This window comes from Colias croceus, chromosome 13 (assembly GCF_905220415.1).
Source record: "Colias croceus chromosome 13, ilColCroc2.1".
Taxonomy (NCBI): domain Eukaryota; kingdom Metazoa; phylum Arthropoda; class Insecta; order Lepidoptera; family Pieridae; genus Colias; species Colias croceus.
Window position 1 is genome coordinate 9,282,067 of NC_059549.1, and position 16,045 is coordinate 9,298,111.

Consider the following 16,045-nt stretch of genomic DNA (forward strand, 5'->3'; position numbering starts at 1 on the left):
AGGACAAACATTGTGACACGAGGTTTATATATATTAAGAATATATATACTTACTACATACTTTTATTACAAAGAGTTAGTACGTAATACTACAGTCTAACAAACCATACTAATACTGTGGTAATACCTTGTTATAGACAATCACAGACCTACCGAGTTAGTTATAGAAAGTCTCTGAAAGTAATAAACCGTTTTATTAATTATCCTGAGTCCCTAAACGTCTTGCTGATTTATCCCATATCCCTCATCCCATATTTTAATAATTTTCAAGGCACGTGTATCCTTACCCTATTCTTCATTCGTATATACATGGATTTATTCGTGAAACACTCAGATAAAAGTGCTTTCTTTGGTTGACAAGTGACGGCGCAGTTCAATTGACAGAAATGACAATTCGCGATAAGAGGCGCACGAGTTTATGTTATTGCTTTCGAAGTGTTTATAAAAATCTTTAAAAATGCGGTCAATGCATATTTGTATGTTTGTAGACATTTTTGTTTGCATGATTTGAAAGCAGATATAGATATTTAAAAATTGAGATTTTGTATAAAGATCACAGAAGGTCACTGATTTTTAGAAAGAATAAACTCAAAAATTCTACCTTTCTTAAAAGATTTTCTAGAAAGCCACTTTCTTATTCAGCAAAGTAGTTGTCGCCTTTGGCTGTATTTTTACTTTTATTTTCGCCCGACCGGGGTTATGCGGTTATGAGTTAATAAGTTTTAATATTTTTTATAATAAATGGAACTTAGCAACAACCACATTGTCTCATAACAAAAAACATACATAAATGTATAATATAAGAACAGTTTCTCATCAAACGCCGCGTAAACAATGTAACATGACATGTAGTCACTACAGACTGTGTATGGGATGTTATCACACTCCCACGTATTCAAGCTTCGAAGCCTTTATATATTCAATGTTAAACTTTTATATTATGTATTGAAAACTATATGAATATAATACTAAATAAAAAATAATGAAATAGAGATGAGAGTAAAAATTAAATTAGGTACCTAGTTATAATTAGCGAAAAAACTGTCCCATTTTCTGATCTATATCTTTTATTTTAGATTTTCTTACTATAATGACGTGATAGAATCTTTATCTATTTGTCTGTTTGAGACGTTTGTTTAAACTGCTGAAATAATATATTTACGAAACATACGAATACTATATGCATAATTCATCTCCTACAACATTCAGAAAGCAAACTCGCAAACAAAGTTATATACTACTAGCGGTCAGCCCCGGCTTCACCCGTGGTGGTGGTATTTCGCAATAAAAGGTAGCCTAAGTTCTTTCTCAGGGTCTAAAAATTGTCTGTGCCAAATTTCATCAAAATCGGTTAAGAGGTTTAAGCGGGATAGCGTAACAGACAGACAGACAGAGTTACTTTCGCATTTATAATATTAATAATATATTAGGGATTCACATAATACCAAAATCTCTACCTAAAGTCGTTCCTACATAATACTTATATACCAATCCCATCGCGTCGATCCCATATATTTAAGTATCATGTCCGCCAAGCGATTCCCACGCAATGCGCAGGTGTCGGTGACGTCACAGACGACCAGCGTTTCCTTTTCAATCTTACTTTTTACTTCAATTTGCCTTTCGACTGCATAAAAAGTAATTGGCAAGAACTTGGGACTCGGAAATGAGGCACATTTTGGTTTTTGGTAAATTTATGCAAAGTTATTTAAATTATTCATGTTGTTTTATATTATCTACATAGGGACTGAATATTTTTGGTAAATGATTTGTATTTTGTAATGTTTGTACTCGAAAAAATTACTTTAAACTTTCCTTGGGTTAGTTAGTGCGTACCTACAACAACGTTTGTTATGATATTAGATCATTATTTAAAACATTAATTTAATCGTTTGGATATACTTACTTTTATAGTAACTCCAATTAAGATGACCCTATAAAAAGAGTTGATAAGTGATAACAAAAAGCGACATTATAACAATTAATTAGTACTCTGCGAATTAGAAAACTTTAGCTTCCCATAATTATTATACAAATACAGAAATTCCCTCACTTATTTACCTACCAAAGAAAAAGCTTTTCTAAGCTTCACTTCCTGTACATAATCCCACAGCTTAGCTGATTTAAAAATCAAATATGAGAAAGTATAAACCTTTAGAACATCAATCATACCATATTTACGGCCGTTACGGTGGCTACACACGTAATTGAAAGCTTGTGACAAGCCTGGATGCACAAGCATGCTTGACATGCATCACCTAACACGGGGCGTTCACGCTTACTTTTACGTGTTAAAACTCATCATTAGGTTTTTGTTTGCATGAATTTGACGGCATGATGTGTGGTGTGAGACGGATTATTTTGTACATAATTATTTGCGTTGAAAGCATGATGTGTGATGCATGACACACTTGTTACATATAATTACAATATATATTTTGTTCTAGATGACGAAGGCGGTCACATAAAGCAAGGCTATGAGTCCAGACGGCAGAATGACTTGTACATGCGGCTTGGCTTGTTGCTCGGCGAGCGAAGGGGGTCCAGGAACAAATCTAGGGACAGTTGTACGTCTCTTGCGTCCCTGGATGCCCATACACTTGCCTCGCATAATACTAGTCCGGTTTGTATTCATGTTTATTATTGTTTAATAGAGAGCACACTACAACTACACAACTTTTACAAGTACCTACAACTCAGTAGACTGGACGTAGTTTTAAATATTTAATAGAAATTAGTGATCAATTATTATTTTATGGATACAATATTTTGTGCTTTACGATACTCACATCCACGTAGTACAATTAATGTAATTAACTATCGAAGTAATTTTATTGTCTTCGAAGTTTATCTAATGAAGCTACAATCTTTTTCATAATGATTTACTCGACAACACAAAACTATCAAAACGTAAAAGAACCCTATAATTTTATATTGTGGATACTATAAAGTTAAACTTACCAAGAATTTTAATTAATTTATAATAAAATTAACTTTCAGGTGTCAACCCTAACGGGGTCCTCAGAAGTGGACGCAGCCACCCCCCTCGGCAGGGACTCGCTAGGATCTCTCGCATCTATGTCCCTATCAGCTGCCAGCAATTGCTCCTCCTCTAGTCCGGGCAGTAGACGACATTCCGTCACAAGTTAGTACCAAGATATATATAGTAACTACCTAGAATTCATTTTCTGAAAGAAACCTTTTAAGATGAAACTCACAAAGAACAGAGAAGAATCACAGGAGAAATAAGTTAGCACAAAAGTTGTTTAAATGCAAATTTATCTACATCATAACTGAAAAATCATCTCATTACATCATATTTTACATCCAAAAAGCTTTTGAGTAAGTCAAATCGCAATATAAATAAAACCAAACAATTAAATTAAATTGTATTCATATTTTCAAATATATTGAAATGGTGACCTATCCATTAAATATTATCAATATCATTGTTATATTGTAAATTAATCGTGTATTATTATTTATTTAATATAGCACTACAAAATGGTCGAGAGGAGCTAACACGCATGTCGTCTGGTTTCTTTAAAACCAGGAAGACTGCAGCAAGACGGTCTGCAAGAGTCAGCAGTAAAGCATCTTCTTCCTCTTCTGAACTTAAAAAAGGTAAACACGAAAATGAACACCGTATTTTATATAAATAATGGTACACAGGCAATTCTAAAATCATGGCTACTCCAATATATGCCCGAATCTAAAGCTAATTTTGAAAGGAAAAGCCTTAAATTTAATAATGATATATTCTCTTTCTCGAATAATATTAAGTTCGATCCTTGAAGACGACAAAAAGAATTGACCAGATACGACATTAATAACCATAGGTCAGTAGGTAAACTAGAAAAAATTATATTTCGCTCTATACCTCACAAATGCACTATTATACCTATATCATAAATACACTTATTAAACCTTTTTTAAATACTTCCTAGCATTCTTAATGACATCAATTTATTACCTTCCAGTTCACCCAACCCCACAACTAACATTACGACCGTTGTTCTTCGAAGTGCCGTCTACAGATGACACGACAGCATTCTCTGGGAGACAGTGGCTCATGAGGGACATGGAGAAAGCTCTAGAATCTAGCGCTTCAGGTAATTAAAATGATTATTTTAATAGCGCAAACAATGGTTAAATGTAAGCCAAATCATTGATCTCTTCGTACCATCCTCTCAAATCTTTGTTTCTTTGTTTGTTTGAACGCGCTAATCTCAGGAACTACTACTGGAACTACTAACTCCGATTTGAAAAATTATTTCGGTGTTAGATAGCCCATTTATCGAGGAAGCCTATAGGCTATATATCATCACGCTAAGACCAACAAGAGCGGAGCAATGCGGGTGAAACCGCGGAACACAGCTAGTATTTAATATGAACATAACGATTGAGCTATTTTGGTCTTTTACAAAATCCTCTTAATCTGAAAAAGATGTTTTATTAATTGTTGCTTGGTTTTTATCAACTCACATTCTTTAATTATACATTGGGTTGAAATCCTACCGGTTGGGTCAAGCAGAAATCTCCACAAAATGGGGTCACAGCGACTTCATAACTCAGAAAGCGTAACCACTAACCAATCAAAAGACATACCTCTGAAATAAATATGGGAAAACATTAACAAGGATGATTTATTCATTCAGCAATTGATTATACAGTACCTTGTAATAAAAACTGCAATAACATACTCAAATCAATGTTTATAAGGATCATCCGTTTTAAATATATTGCAGCAGTCACAATTACCGTGCTTATAACTAGATTAATTATCATACTTCTCTTCTAGAAACTATATATAACAATATTAATATTTATACATACTCTGTTGTTCTAAGACAAGAGCCAATTTAATGTCATCTAAAACAAACTAACTCTATACATGGAATTCTCTTTTCTAGGTATACTGATCTCAGGATGTCCAGGGACCGGTAAAACAGCATTAATACTACAACTAGTTGAATACTCCTGCTTCGGTCGCAAGAGGAATTTCGAATACGAAGAATTAAGAGAACAGTCTGATATTAGAGAAATGCTGCCAGAAGAAATAGCCGCAGGGATGGTCACACAGCTAGCCTCGCAAGTTGTAGCTTATCATTTCTGTCAGGTGAGCTATTATGAATCTTATTTCAATTTAAAGAAGGTTTATTTTTGCTATCAAGTTATCACTATGTTATACCATTCAATATAATATACATTGTATAGATTTTCTAATGGTACCTAATTTATTTGTTTCAGGCTGACAACAATAGTACATGTTTAGTAGGTGAATTTGTACATTCCTTAGCGGCTCAGCTCTGTCAAGCGCCCAGACTACAAGCTTACAGAGAACACTTACTTAGTGAAGCGCATCTTTTGGCCTGTCTCTCGTTAAAAGAATGTATCGCAGATCCAGACTTAGCTTTTGTAAGAGGAATCATTGAACCTCTAACTTCTCTACGAAGAAATGGAAGCATAGATTCCACAAATAGCATCATCCTTGTCGATGGTTTATGTGAAGCAGAATACCATAGACCAGACCACGGCTACACGATTGCTTCTTTCCTCTCTAGACACGTCCCTGAAATGCCTTCATGGCTCAAAATTGTGGCAACTATACGAACACAGTTTTTAGAGCTCACAAAACAATTACCGTATACCAGAATAAGTTTGGACGAATCGGATAACGTTAATAAAGATTTGCTTGAATATTTCAACGCAAGAGTTCAAGCTGCTCCAATTATAGAGACAAATGTCAAGAGCTCGACCGGAAAATCGGAAGGAGTACATAACCCAGTTATGAAATTCGCTCAATACGTACTCCATTTGAGTCAAGGCTCCTTTTTATTCCTGAAACTCGTCCTAGATCTTTTAGAACAAAGCCATATTGTCATTAAATCGACTAACTATAAGGTCGTTCCAATATCGCTTGCCCAAATATTCCTGTTGCAGTTCAATCTGCGATTCCCCACCGTCCAGTCATTTGAAAAAGTGACCCACATTTTAAGCGTTTGCCTCGCTGCATTATATCCCTTAACATTAGTAGAAATATACTATTCCGTAAATTCCTTATTAGTCGACACGTTCCTACCCTGGGAAGAATTCTGTCACAGATTCGAAAGTCTATCCGACTTCCTCGTAAAACGCATCGACAATACATACATGTTCTTCCATCCTTCCTTCAGGGAATGGCTTATCCGTCGAGATGACAATGAGAGCTCTAAATTCCTCTGCGACTTAAGAGCTGGACATTGCGGCATCGCCTTCCGCTTATCGCGAGTTCAAGCACCTTTAGATCCAGAAAAATCTATGGAACTCGGTCACCATATATTAAAAGCTCATATGTACAGAAATCTTGGCCCAGCACAGTTAGGATTATGTCCTAGAGATTTGCAAGCCACGATGGTTGCATCGAGCGCTGCCAATGTTGGCGAAGCGATAGCCAATTTGAGGAATATTTATACGCCGAATGTGAAAGTTTCTAGACTAATGCTATTGGCTGGGGGTTCGCCCAATCAAATCACGGCATGTTTAGGAAATGCTCCATTGCTGTGTATGTATGCGTATCAAGGGATAATAGCAATGGTAGGATTGCTGATTGAGTTTGGAGCTGATTTAGAAATGACTAATTCTCAAGGATGCACTGCACTGTCTTTGGCCTGTCAACGAGGACACACTGATGTTGCGAGGATGCTTATTGCTTCAGGTAAATACTCTTTTAGACACAATATTATCTTATTGGATATATTTCTTGCCTCATTCTACATAATACAGAAGTTTGTGTTGAATTTTTATACAATGTTATTTAATTTAATTTTGCATTAGATACAACTATCAGTTGGTCTCTAGTTAAATATAATAAATCATCGTCTAAATTGGTTGTCATCTCATGTTGTTCCAAGTTGACGACGTTATTTATTGTCACTTTCTTTCTCTCTCATGACCATGTATTTCTTTTAGGTGCCTCCCTAAGCCACACGGACACAGCTGAACAAACGCCATTAGTGCACGCAGCGAAAAACGGTCACAGGGACACAGTGATCTACCTCCTGGGTTGCCAGACCGGCAAGGACGATAGGAACTCGATAGAAATAGATGATAGCAACATTGAACAATTAGTGCCCGGTGCGAGACACGCGTTGATAGCTGCCGCGCAAAACGGTCATTTGGATATCGTGGAGTATTTGCTGGACACTGCTGAGTTGATTGTAAGTGTATTTGTCATTTAATTGTGAATATAAAAAAGTAGGGTTTTTTTTATAAGGGAAAAAGATGAAAAGATCTTGATGCAAACGCAAATAAAAACATATACATAACTTCGATTATGATGATAATGATGTGCCAATAATATATGTAGACATTATACTTTTCTGTACATGCTATTTAATGTAAAAAAAATAAAATTAAACCTCAACTCCGTTTGATTAGATAGCAAACTATCTATCTTTCTTAAATTGTTCCAAAATTGCTCGACCACTTTTTTATTTTACCATAGATTTTTACCGAGTAACGAAGCGTAGTTATTTATGTCCTCGAATTCTGCATACGAAACCGGGATCGCTGACTAGTTTATAGCATTTAGATCATTGCATACGAAAGTGAGATCGCTTTTCATAAAATTTCATTTTTTTTATATTTAACTAATGTTTTCTTCTTCCAGCCGGACGGCATCTGCCCAGTCACAGGGGAAACAGCTCTAACAGCAGCGTGTTCCACCGGCCATGCTGCAATCGCTGACGCTTTACTTATCCGAGGAGCTACACCGTACTCTCTAAACGCTCGACAGATGTCACCACTTGCGTTAGCGAGTAAAAACGGGAGGACAGCACTAGTGTTGAGATTATTGGACTCTGGGGCGGATGTATCGGGGTCGGGGGGGAAGAACCCGTTGATTTTGGCTGCTGCAGAGGGACATGCTGATGTTTTGGAAATGCTGTTGGCGCATTGTGAGTTATATTACATTTGAATTCTAAAACATTTTTGAAATACGGATACTCTATTGACAGACCTCTCGATTCTAAGCGTTACGTTTACATTATAAGCGATAAACACTACATAGTATAAAACAAAGTCGCTTTCTCTGTCCCTATGTCCCTTTGTATGCTTAAATCTTTAAAACTACGTTACGGATTTTGATGCGGTTTTTTTAATAGATAGAGTGGTTCAAGAGGAAGGTTTTAGTATATAATTTATTTGGTTTTAGACAAAGCGGGCCACGGCCCGCGGCTTCGCCCGTGCATATATGCATACTAGCTCACGAGCTAGTATGCATATAACGTTAATTAATAATATAACGTTAACATGCTGTTTAATTGTCAAAATATTGAATTATCATGTTGCTGTTACCCATATTACATATATATCGTTGTTTTGCTTGATAACTTTTTAATGAAGTAAAAATTCTTTATCGGGGTTGGAAAAAAATTTAGTGTAACATTTTTTCGTTACGCTTGACATTTTTCCGTTACGCGCCATCTTTTTTTATTCTTACCACGCTTGATTCGACGTAATTCTGTAAAGTTGCATATAGTAAATTATTTTTTGAAAAATAAGGTCATAAAGAAGTTTCACTTCTTACGTGTGTACACTAGTACATGCACACATTTTTTTTGTGTTGACAATGGCGGCGCAAGACAAAGTTTCGCGAGCCCTGCGGGCTGCGAGGCCATTTTTTACTAATTTAGTACTTAATCTATTGCATATAATAAATCTGTAGAAGGGTCAATTTTGTACATTAAAAATATTGAAAAAATAAATAGCAGGGGGTGTTACTGGATCGATACCAAACCCAAATATGTGATTAAAAAATTTTTGTCTGTCTGTCTGTCTGTCTGTCTGTCTGTCTGTCTGTCTGTATGTGAAGACATCACGTGAAAACTACCGGTTCGATTTCGATGAAACTTGGTATAATTATACCTTATTATCCTGGGCGTAAAATAGGATACTTTTTATCCTGGAAAAATACGTAGAAAAAAAATTAATCTCAATTTTTCAGTTATCCATAGACGTTGTTCTGTAGTAGGTACCGCGAACACACGTTCCGTATTATTATAGACCTAGCCGTATTTGGGTCCAATAGATATTTATAAGATGTCATTGTCCGAGTTACTCAAAATGGAGAAATAAACCATCCACGCAAAGACCGACATCCGCGCGGACGGAGTCGCGGGCGGAAGCTAGTAACTAATAATAATGTTGCTCCAGGCGCGGACCCCGCGGCGTGCGACGCGGACGGCGTGTGCGCGCTGGGCTGGGCCGCGCTGCGCGCGCGCCACGCCGCCGTCACCGTGCTGCTCGATAAGGGCGCTGCTATTGGTCAGTATACTCCAACTCGAGCATATACAGGGTGTCACGGACGTCCTATCGTAGGCCTAATGGAGCATATAGTGTTTAACCTTCTGATGCTGTAAAAAATATTTAAAAAATCCGGTCGTGCAGGAAAAATTATCTTACAACTTTTCAATAAACTTTGTGTTCGTAACCCTAACTACGCGGATCATACGCGGAGCGTTATACATAAGCGGTCATTGACCGAACGCGGACTCGAACGCTATGCTTAACCTCGAACCTCGGAAATAAATACCTACTGTTTGGATAATATTTTTTAGAGTATACAAAACACATACAAAAATAATCGTTTATTTTACAAAAAAAAACTGAAACTGAAACTGACCGCGGTCGAGCTCTTTTAATACTTTTTACTTTTAACATATTATTTTAATCCTACACGTTCCGTAAACAACAAAAAAAATATTTATCAAAGTTTCATAACGATAAAAATAAAGTACGACTCCCTCAAACTCGTAAGTCATAACAACTACCTGTACCTACGTAGTTAATTAAGATTACTGACAAAATAATTATTGTCATAACTAATAAAACCTACTGAGTTGTGAAAGCTAAATAATAAATTTATTTATTTAATAAAATAAGTCTTAAGTATTAATAATTATTGATAATTATACGACCTTACCCTATTTTCCATTTGGGTTAAAGCTATTAAATTAATAATTATTAGTGAAAATGAATAATAATACTTTGATTTAAGAAATAGAAAGTATGTTTTACTTATGATTTTTCGTAATTAGGTAGATGTGTCGTAAACACCAATTACATGCACACGGTGTCATATTTACCAGAAGAAATCAACCTCTGTGAAATCAACGGTTTCAAAATGCAAACACTCACCCGATTATCATGCACAGGAATCACAGGATCGTAATTCGTAATAGGTACTTAATGCACAATGATGACGAATGATGAGTGACGAAGGTAAACAAATATTACATAATGTATTAAATATTATACCTACTAGGTACTCCAAATATCAATCACTTCTTAAAATAACTAAGTAACATAAGAAAATCTCGTAAATACTTAATTAATGTATTATCATGGATTTATGCAACAACTGCTTTAATAACTTTAACTGATTATTATAAACACAAAATAAGAATTTCGACTAACGAGTAACGACCCCGAATCTCCCGCGCAGATCTATCACAGCCATTACGCTAAGACGTTTGGTGGAGAACTAACAATTTAACAAAATTTGTGCAATTATTAAAATGCGCGGACGCTTACACGTGCCGGCGGCGGTGTCTTTTCAAAGGTAACGCCCCGTTTCGTTTGTGAAATGCCGCCTTTTAAAAATACGGTTCCGTGTTTATTTAATATTTTATTTTACTTATCTTTTTATTATTTACTTTCAATTTTCTTTTGTAACTAAAAATGAAAAAACACAATCATATTTAATGTGAAATTTATGCTGGGAAATAATATTATTATTTAATAGGTATTTAGGTACCTTAAGTTGCTATTTATACTCTAATCTAGATTAGGCGCCATATTTTAATTATTGAGTTTCATCTAGCAAAAGTTGAAAGGAACAGATATTATTATGTATTCTAATTTCTAAATCATTCTTATTAAAGGTATTTTTACAAACATTTCCCTACGAATCCCTAAACTCGCATTGTACGTTTATTCGTATTATTATTGAAGTTTTTATAATTTTATAATTTTAAATGAATTTTTGTCAGTCGCTTGTTTTATCTTTCGGTGTCAAGTTGCTATCGTTTGCTTTTTGCCGTTTTCTGTGTTTCATTTGTGAGTTTCTGAGTCGGTAATGTCCTAGGTATTATACGAACGTGGAGTATTAAAATGTTTGAGTTTGAGTACGGGTGCTTTAGTAGGTATGTTGTGAAGGTGTGTTTAGTGTGTGTGATAGGTACCTAGGTACTACCTACTGCATGTTGTATGCTGAAATTTCTACAAGTTGGTATGTACCTTATTTCAATATCATTGTACAAAAATAAATTAAATAATTGATACGCATGTATCTAAATAAAAAAACTAAGTAAAGATTAAAATATGATTAAGTATAAAAAGGGTGCGGTCAGAAGGCGATGGTACTAAGTAGGTAAATTTTCGTTTCGTTTTTTTTGGTAACGAATAACGATAGTGTACTTGTGTATTTGTCTCGTATACTCTAAAAAATATTATCCAAACAGTAGGTATTTATTTTCGAGGTTCGAAATTAAGCATTGCGTTCGAGGTCAATGACCGCTTATGTATAACGCTCGCGAGTATGATCCGCGTAGTTAGGGTTACGAACACAAAGTTTATTGAAAAGTTGTAAGATAATTTTTCCTGCACGACCGGATTTTTTAAATATTTTTTACAGCATCAGAAGGTTAAACACTATATGCTCCATTAGGCCTACGATAGGACATCCGTGACACCCTGTAGAGTCTGGCCAGCCAAAGCTGAACCCAGTGTTTTTTGTAGCGGCCACACTATGGAATGTCATCACGGCGTTTCTGCGTAGTTAGTTGTCAGTTTTGTTGAAAACGGTTCAAATCGTTTGCTTTAATAACGTTTAAATCCTGCTGCGTTGTGTACCTAATGTTCATATATACTATGATTACCTTTATGTATATCAAAAGTATCAAAATGTTTTTTCCCTACTAAAGCCGATGTTACCAGGTCCATATTTTTTAAATTTGCCGCCCTTTACTGGGTTCAGCTTTGGCTGGCCTGGCTCTATTTATTGAAGTGGTATTCTATTATAAGCGCATTTGAAGCATGATGCTGTTAGGAATAGGTTAACATCGGTTAGTAAAACTCATATTATTATAACAGTAGTGAAAAATAAGTAAAAAATACATGTATACCAATATTATATGTAAATAGAAAATATATTTACTATCTTTTAATTTTCTAAATATTGTAATAATGATGTAGTTATAAACTGATTTTTTAGAATTATAAATTTATTAGTTTTTTTATAAAAATATAATATGTTTACTCCTTGATTTATTCTATAATTATAATAATTCGTTCCTTTATCACTTTTCTCATAATCCCTAAACACAACGCTTTTATTATTTTAAGTGTACCTTATCCATCTGCATCATTTTCCATCCTGTAACTTAACAAGTGATGACTGCGTTAAAAACAACCGACTTCAAACTTGCACTTGCAACATTTACAAATACAGACAAAAATGCTCATAAAATAAAAACTACTGTGCCTATCCGAATATATTAAATTAATATATAATATATAATTATAATTAAAATTTATGGGACCAATTTGACACCATCCTGCATCGAACAAAAAAAGAATCAAATAAATCGGTTCGGAAACCTCTGAGTAATCGGTGTACATACATAAAAAAAAACACATACCGGCCGAATTGATAACCTCCTCCTTTTTTTGAAGTCGTTTAAAAACATCCTTTACTTGTGTGTATTTAAAGTCCAAAATTCTCTTGCAGACCAACCCGACGGCAACGGTCGTACTCCCCTCGGTCTAGCGTGCGGAGGACCGGCGGACCTGGTCGAGATGTTGTTAGAACGTGGTGCTTCTCTAGAAAAGGTCGACCATAGCGGTCTTAGGCCGTTGGACCGGGCGATCGGACAGAGGAATGTTGCTGTGAGTATATTTAAAAGGTTAACAATATAAAAAAAAAGTTGACAAATAATAAGTTTAGAAATTAAAGATTTTTTAACGGAATTTAAACGCGATTTATTCATTATATTATTTTCCCTAAGATGTTATACGTTGTATAAGTTAATAAGGTTTCAATTAAAAATAGTAACTTTGAATTATATGAAGTTTTCTTACCTCATAAGTACCTAATAATAGTAATACGATTAAAACTAAGTTTTACGTTTGATTTAAAGTAACTGTACTGAATTAATTTTACTACTTGCCGAAATTATGTAAATATGAGTCATATAATATAGATTAATTGTTCTTTGTTGATTGCAGGTGGTAAATTGTTTTTTGAGGAAAGGAGCGAAACTCGGACCCACGACATGGGTAATGGCATCAGGCAAACCAGAATTTATGTAAGTATTTTAATACCAAACGACACTACTACAAATTATTTAAATTTCAAATATTATAAAAATCAAATCGAACACATGACCAAGACACATATATTTAAAGATACTACGTATTCACTATTCATCTTATACACAACTAAATAAACGCAAAAAAATTTTTTTTTCTAATACATTAACTTATAATCCACAGGCTAATCCTCCTAAACAAGCTCCTAGAGGACGGCAATCTCCTCTACCGCAAAAATAGACCCTCTGAAGCTGCACATAGGTACCAATATGCGTTGAAGAAGATCAACCCGTTGATAAGTGACGAGGGACTCACTACACCGGGCACTCAGCCCGTACCGAGTGAACATGTGGCTGCGTTTGTACAACTTAAGACTAATTTGCTGCTTAACTTGTCTAGGTGTAAGCGGAAACTTAACGTGAGTATAATAATATTTTGATAAGATTGCGTTTATTTGTAACGTTTCAACTACCTATATTTGTTTTTGTTTTTTATGTTTAAACTCAATAACTGGGTTCTATGAGGTGAGGATAAATGTTTATCCGCTTTGCACGCAAAAACTTCTGAATCCATTGGTTCAAACATGTTACAGATAGATTATATGCCATTCCAATAACTGTTCTGTTAGCTTTCTTTATATCTTAAATATTATAATAGAATAATATAATGAATACAATTATATTGAAATATCAAATTAGTGTATATCTTTACAGGATTAAAAAAGTAATCACTACATAAAACTACATAATAAACTAAATAACATATCATTAAACACACAATAACCTATAATATATCTTTTATTCCACAGGAGCCCTCTGAAGCGCTAGACCTAGCAGCCCGGGCCTCTGTACTACGCCCAAACGCGTTCGAATGCGCCTACGCAATGTCTCGCGCTATACTCGCCCTTAACAAACCCGCAGACGCCCTCCCACACGCCCGTAGAGCTCTCCTACTAGCGCCACCTACTGACCTCTCCGCTACTAGAACGTTAAAGGCTTTACAACAGGAAATACTGTCTAGAATGAACACGACTCATAACTTGGAAACGCGCTCCATGAGGAACTATGATAGCATCAGTTTGAACATGCCTTAATACGTGTAATTCGGCCTTTACAATCGCAGTTTATTAGAAAGAGATAGTCGGTTTGATTGGGCTTTAATCTGTTTGTAGTTGCCTTAATAAAGTTTGTATCGGTGTGAAGTGGCTTTAATATTTTAAATTCGAATTTGAGAAACTATTTTAATAAAATATATTTACTCTGTGTGGTTGATATTGTATTATGATAGTACAAAATGGCAGAGCTGTATGAACAGAATATTTATAAATTCGAGCATCTGAATTATGGTGTTATCTATAGAAGATTTTAAAGTCGAAACGAACGAAATAAATGTAACGTATGCCAGGCATACGATTATTTAATGTATAAAATCTTTTCATTATTCTGATTCACGCAATTTGTAATTTGCGTTACTTTCTTAACGATTACTTAAAATAGATGTAATAAAATAAACTTAAATATACTGTAATTTTAGCATTTGTACAATTTCAGTTATGTTTTTGGTAATTTTATTAGTACCTTTAGTTTGTTGTCTATGTCCAATTTAATGTAATCCATATATTCAATTAAAAAAAAATTGGCTTATCATTTTACGAAACTAGTTTTCGTCTATATATTATAAAAATTACGAATTGATTTGAGTCATCGTATGTAGTAATTTATGTCTATTTTTTGGTTCTTAAGCCATTATATTTAGAGTACATTTTTGTATAAATGTATGTCTTATATTTATATTTTACAGAGTGCTGGCTCATACTTAGCGTAGTTTGATAGTTTTTGTGTTTTGAATATTATTACTTAATCGTTTTAGTTTAGACTTGTATGTGATCAAATGACATTTATGTAAATAAGTATTTTTTCCTATTAAAATTGTATTACATATAATGTACAGTTTAAAAATGTAGTTAATAAGTACTCGAATATATTTTCGCTTGCCATTTATTATTCGATGCTTTAAAATTTGATGCAATAAACAATTTTAGGTTTGGAAAATGACGGTAGTTTCAAATTTACTTATTTTTAAATGAATTGTTATTATTTAAATATACATTTGAGTAAAACTCGCGTGCCTATTGTCTTGCTATATTCTTTATTTATTTAAAAATACAGTTCATACCAAATTTTATGGACACTGACAGAAATCGTATTCTGAAATATAAATAAAATATTGGTTAAATTCTAAAAAAAAAACAGCGTTCATAAAGTTTGAAGACGAACAATTACTACTTAAGTTTGTAATAAATTGTACGCATGATGACAAATTTTGTGGTATTGTAACATATTTTGTTAGTAAAATGTTTGATATTTATAATCTAATACATAAAAGAAGGCTATTTATCCTCTATATATTATTTTGAATGTCAAATTAACTTCTCTTCATAATAAAATTCAAATTGGAAAATGTTTAAAAGACTGACAAATTTTGATGTAGAACCCATACAATTGTATTAAAACTGTAGACTTGTAAGATTTTGTTAAGTACAATAGTTTCTGTGGTTACAGAAATAATTATTATGATTTATGAATACATTTTACACATTGCTTCGATTTTTGTTTTTTATTTATCGTACCCTATACCCTAAAAAATAACATAGGATATGCCTGAAATAATAAACTCAAACTCAAACTCAAACA

The 16,045-nt window shown here is 34.1% G+C and overlaps 1 protein-coding gene across 1 annotated transcript in view; it reads left to right on the forward strand.

Moving 5' to 3' along the window:
• The window catches only part of LOC123696804 (protein TANC2), a 149,925-nt gene extending 133,967 nt beyond the window's left edge, over positions 1-15,958 (forward strand). Inside the window, exons 4-16 of the mRNA XM_045643169.1 lie at positions 2,447-2,622; positions 3,000-3,144; positions 3,495-3,623; positions 3,980-4,111; positions 4,913-5,118; positions 5,250-6,696; positions 6,951-7,198; positions 7,651-7,936; positions 9,195-9,305; positions 12,772-12,929; positions 13,269-13,348; positions 13,536-13,770; positions 14,161-15,958. Coding sequence (XP_045499125.1) covers positions 2,447-2,622; positions 3,000-3,144; positions 3,495-3,623; positions 3,980-4,111; positions 4,913-5,118; positions 5,250-6,696; positions 6,951-7,198; positions 7,651-7,936; positions 9,195-9,305; positions 12,772-12,929; positions 13,269-13,348; positions 13,536-13,770; positions 14,161-14,445 — 3,638 coding nt within the window. The 3' untranslated portion in view covers positions 14,446-15,958. The remainder of the gene's footprint in view (positions 1-2,446; positions 2,623-2,999; positions 3,145-3,494; positions 3,624-3,979; positions 4,112-4,912; positions 5,119-5,249; positions 6,697-6,950; positions 7,199-7,650; positions 7,937-9,194; positions 9,306-12,771; positions 12,930-13,268; positions 13,349-13,535; positions 13,771-14,160) is intronic.
• Positions 15,959-16,045: the final 87 nt, after the last annotated feature.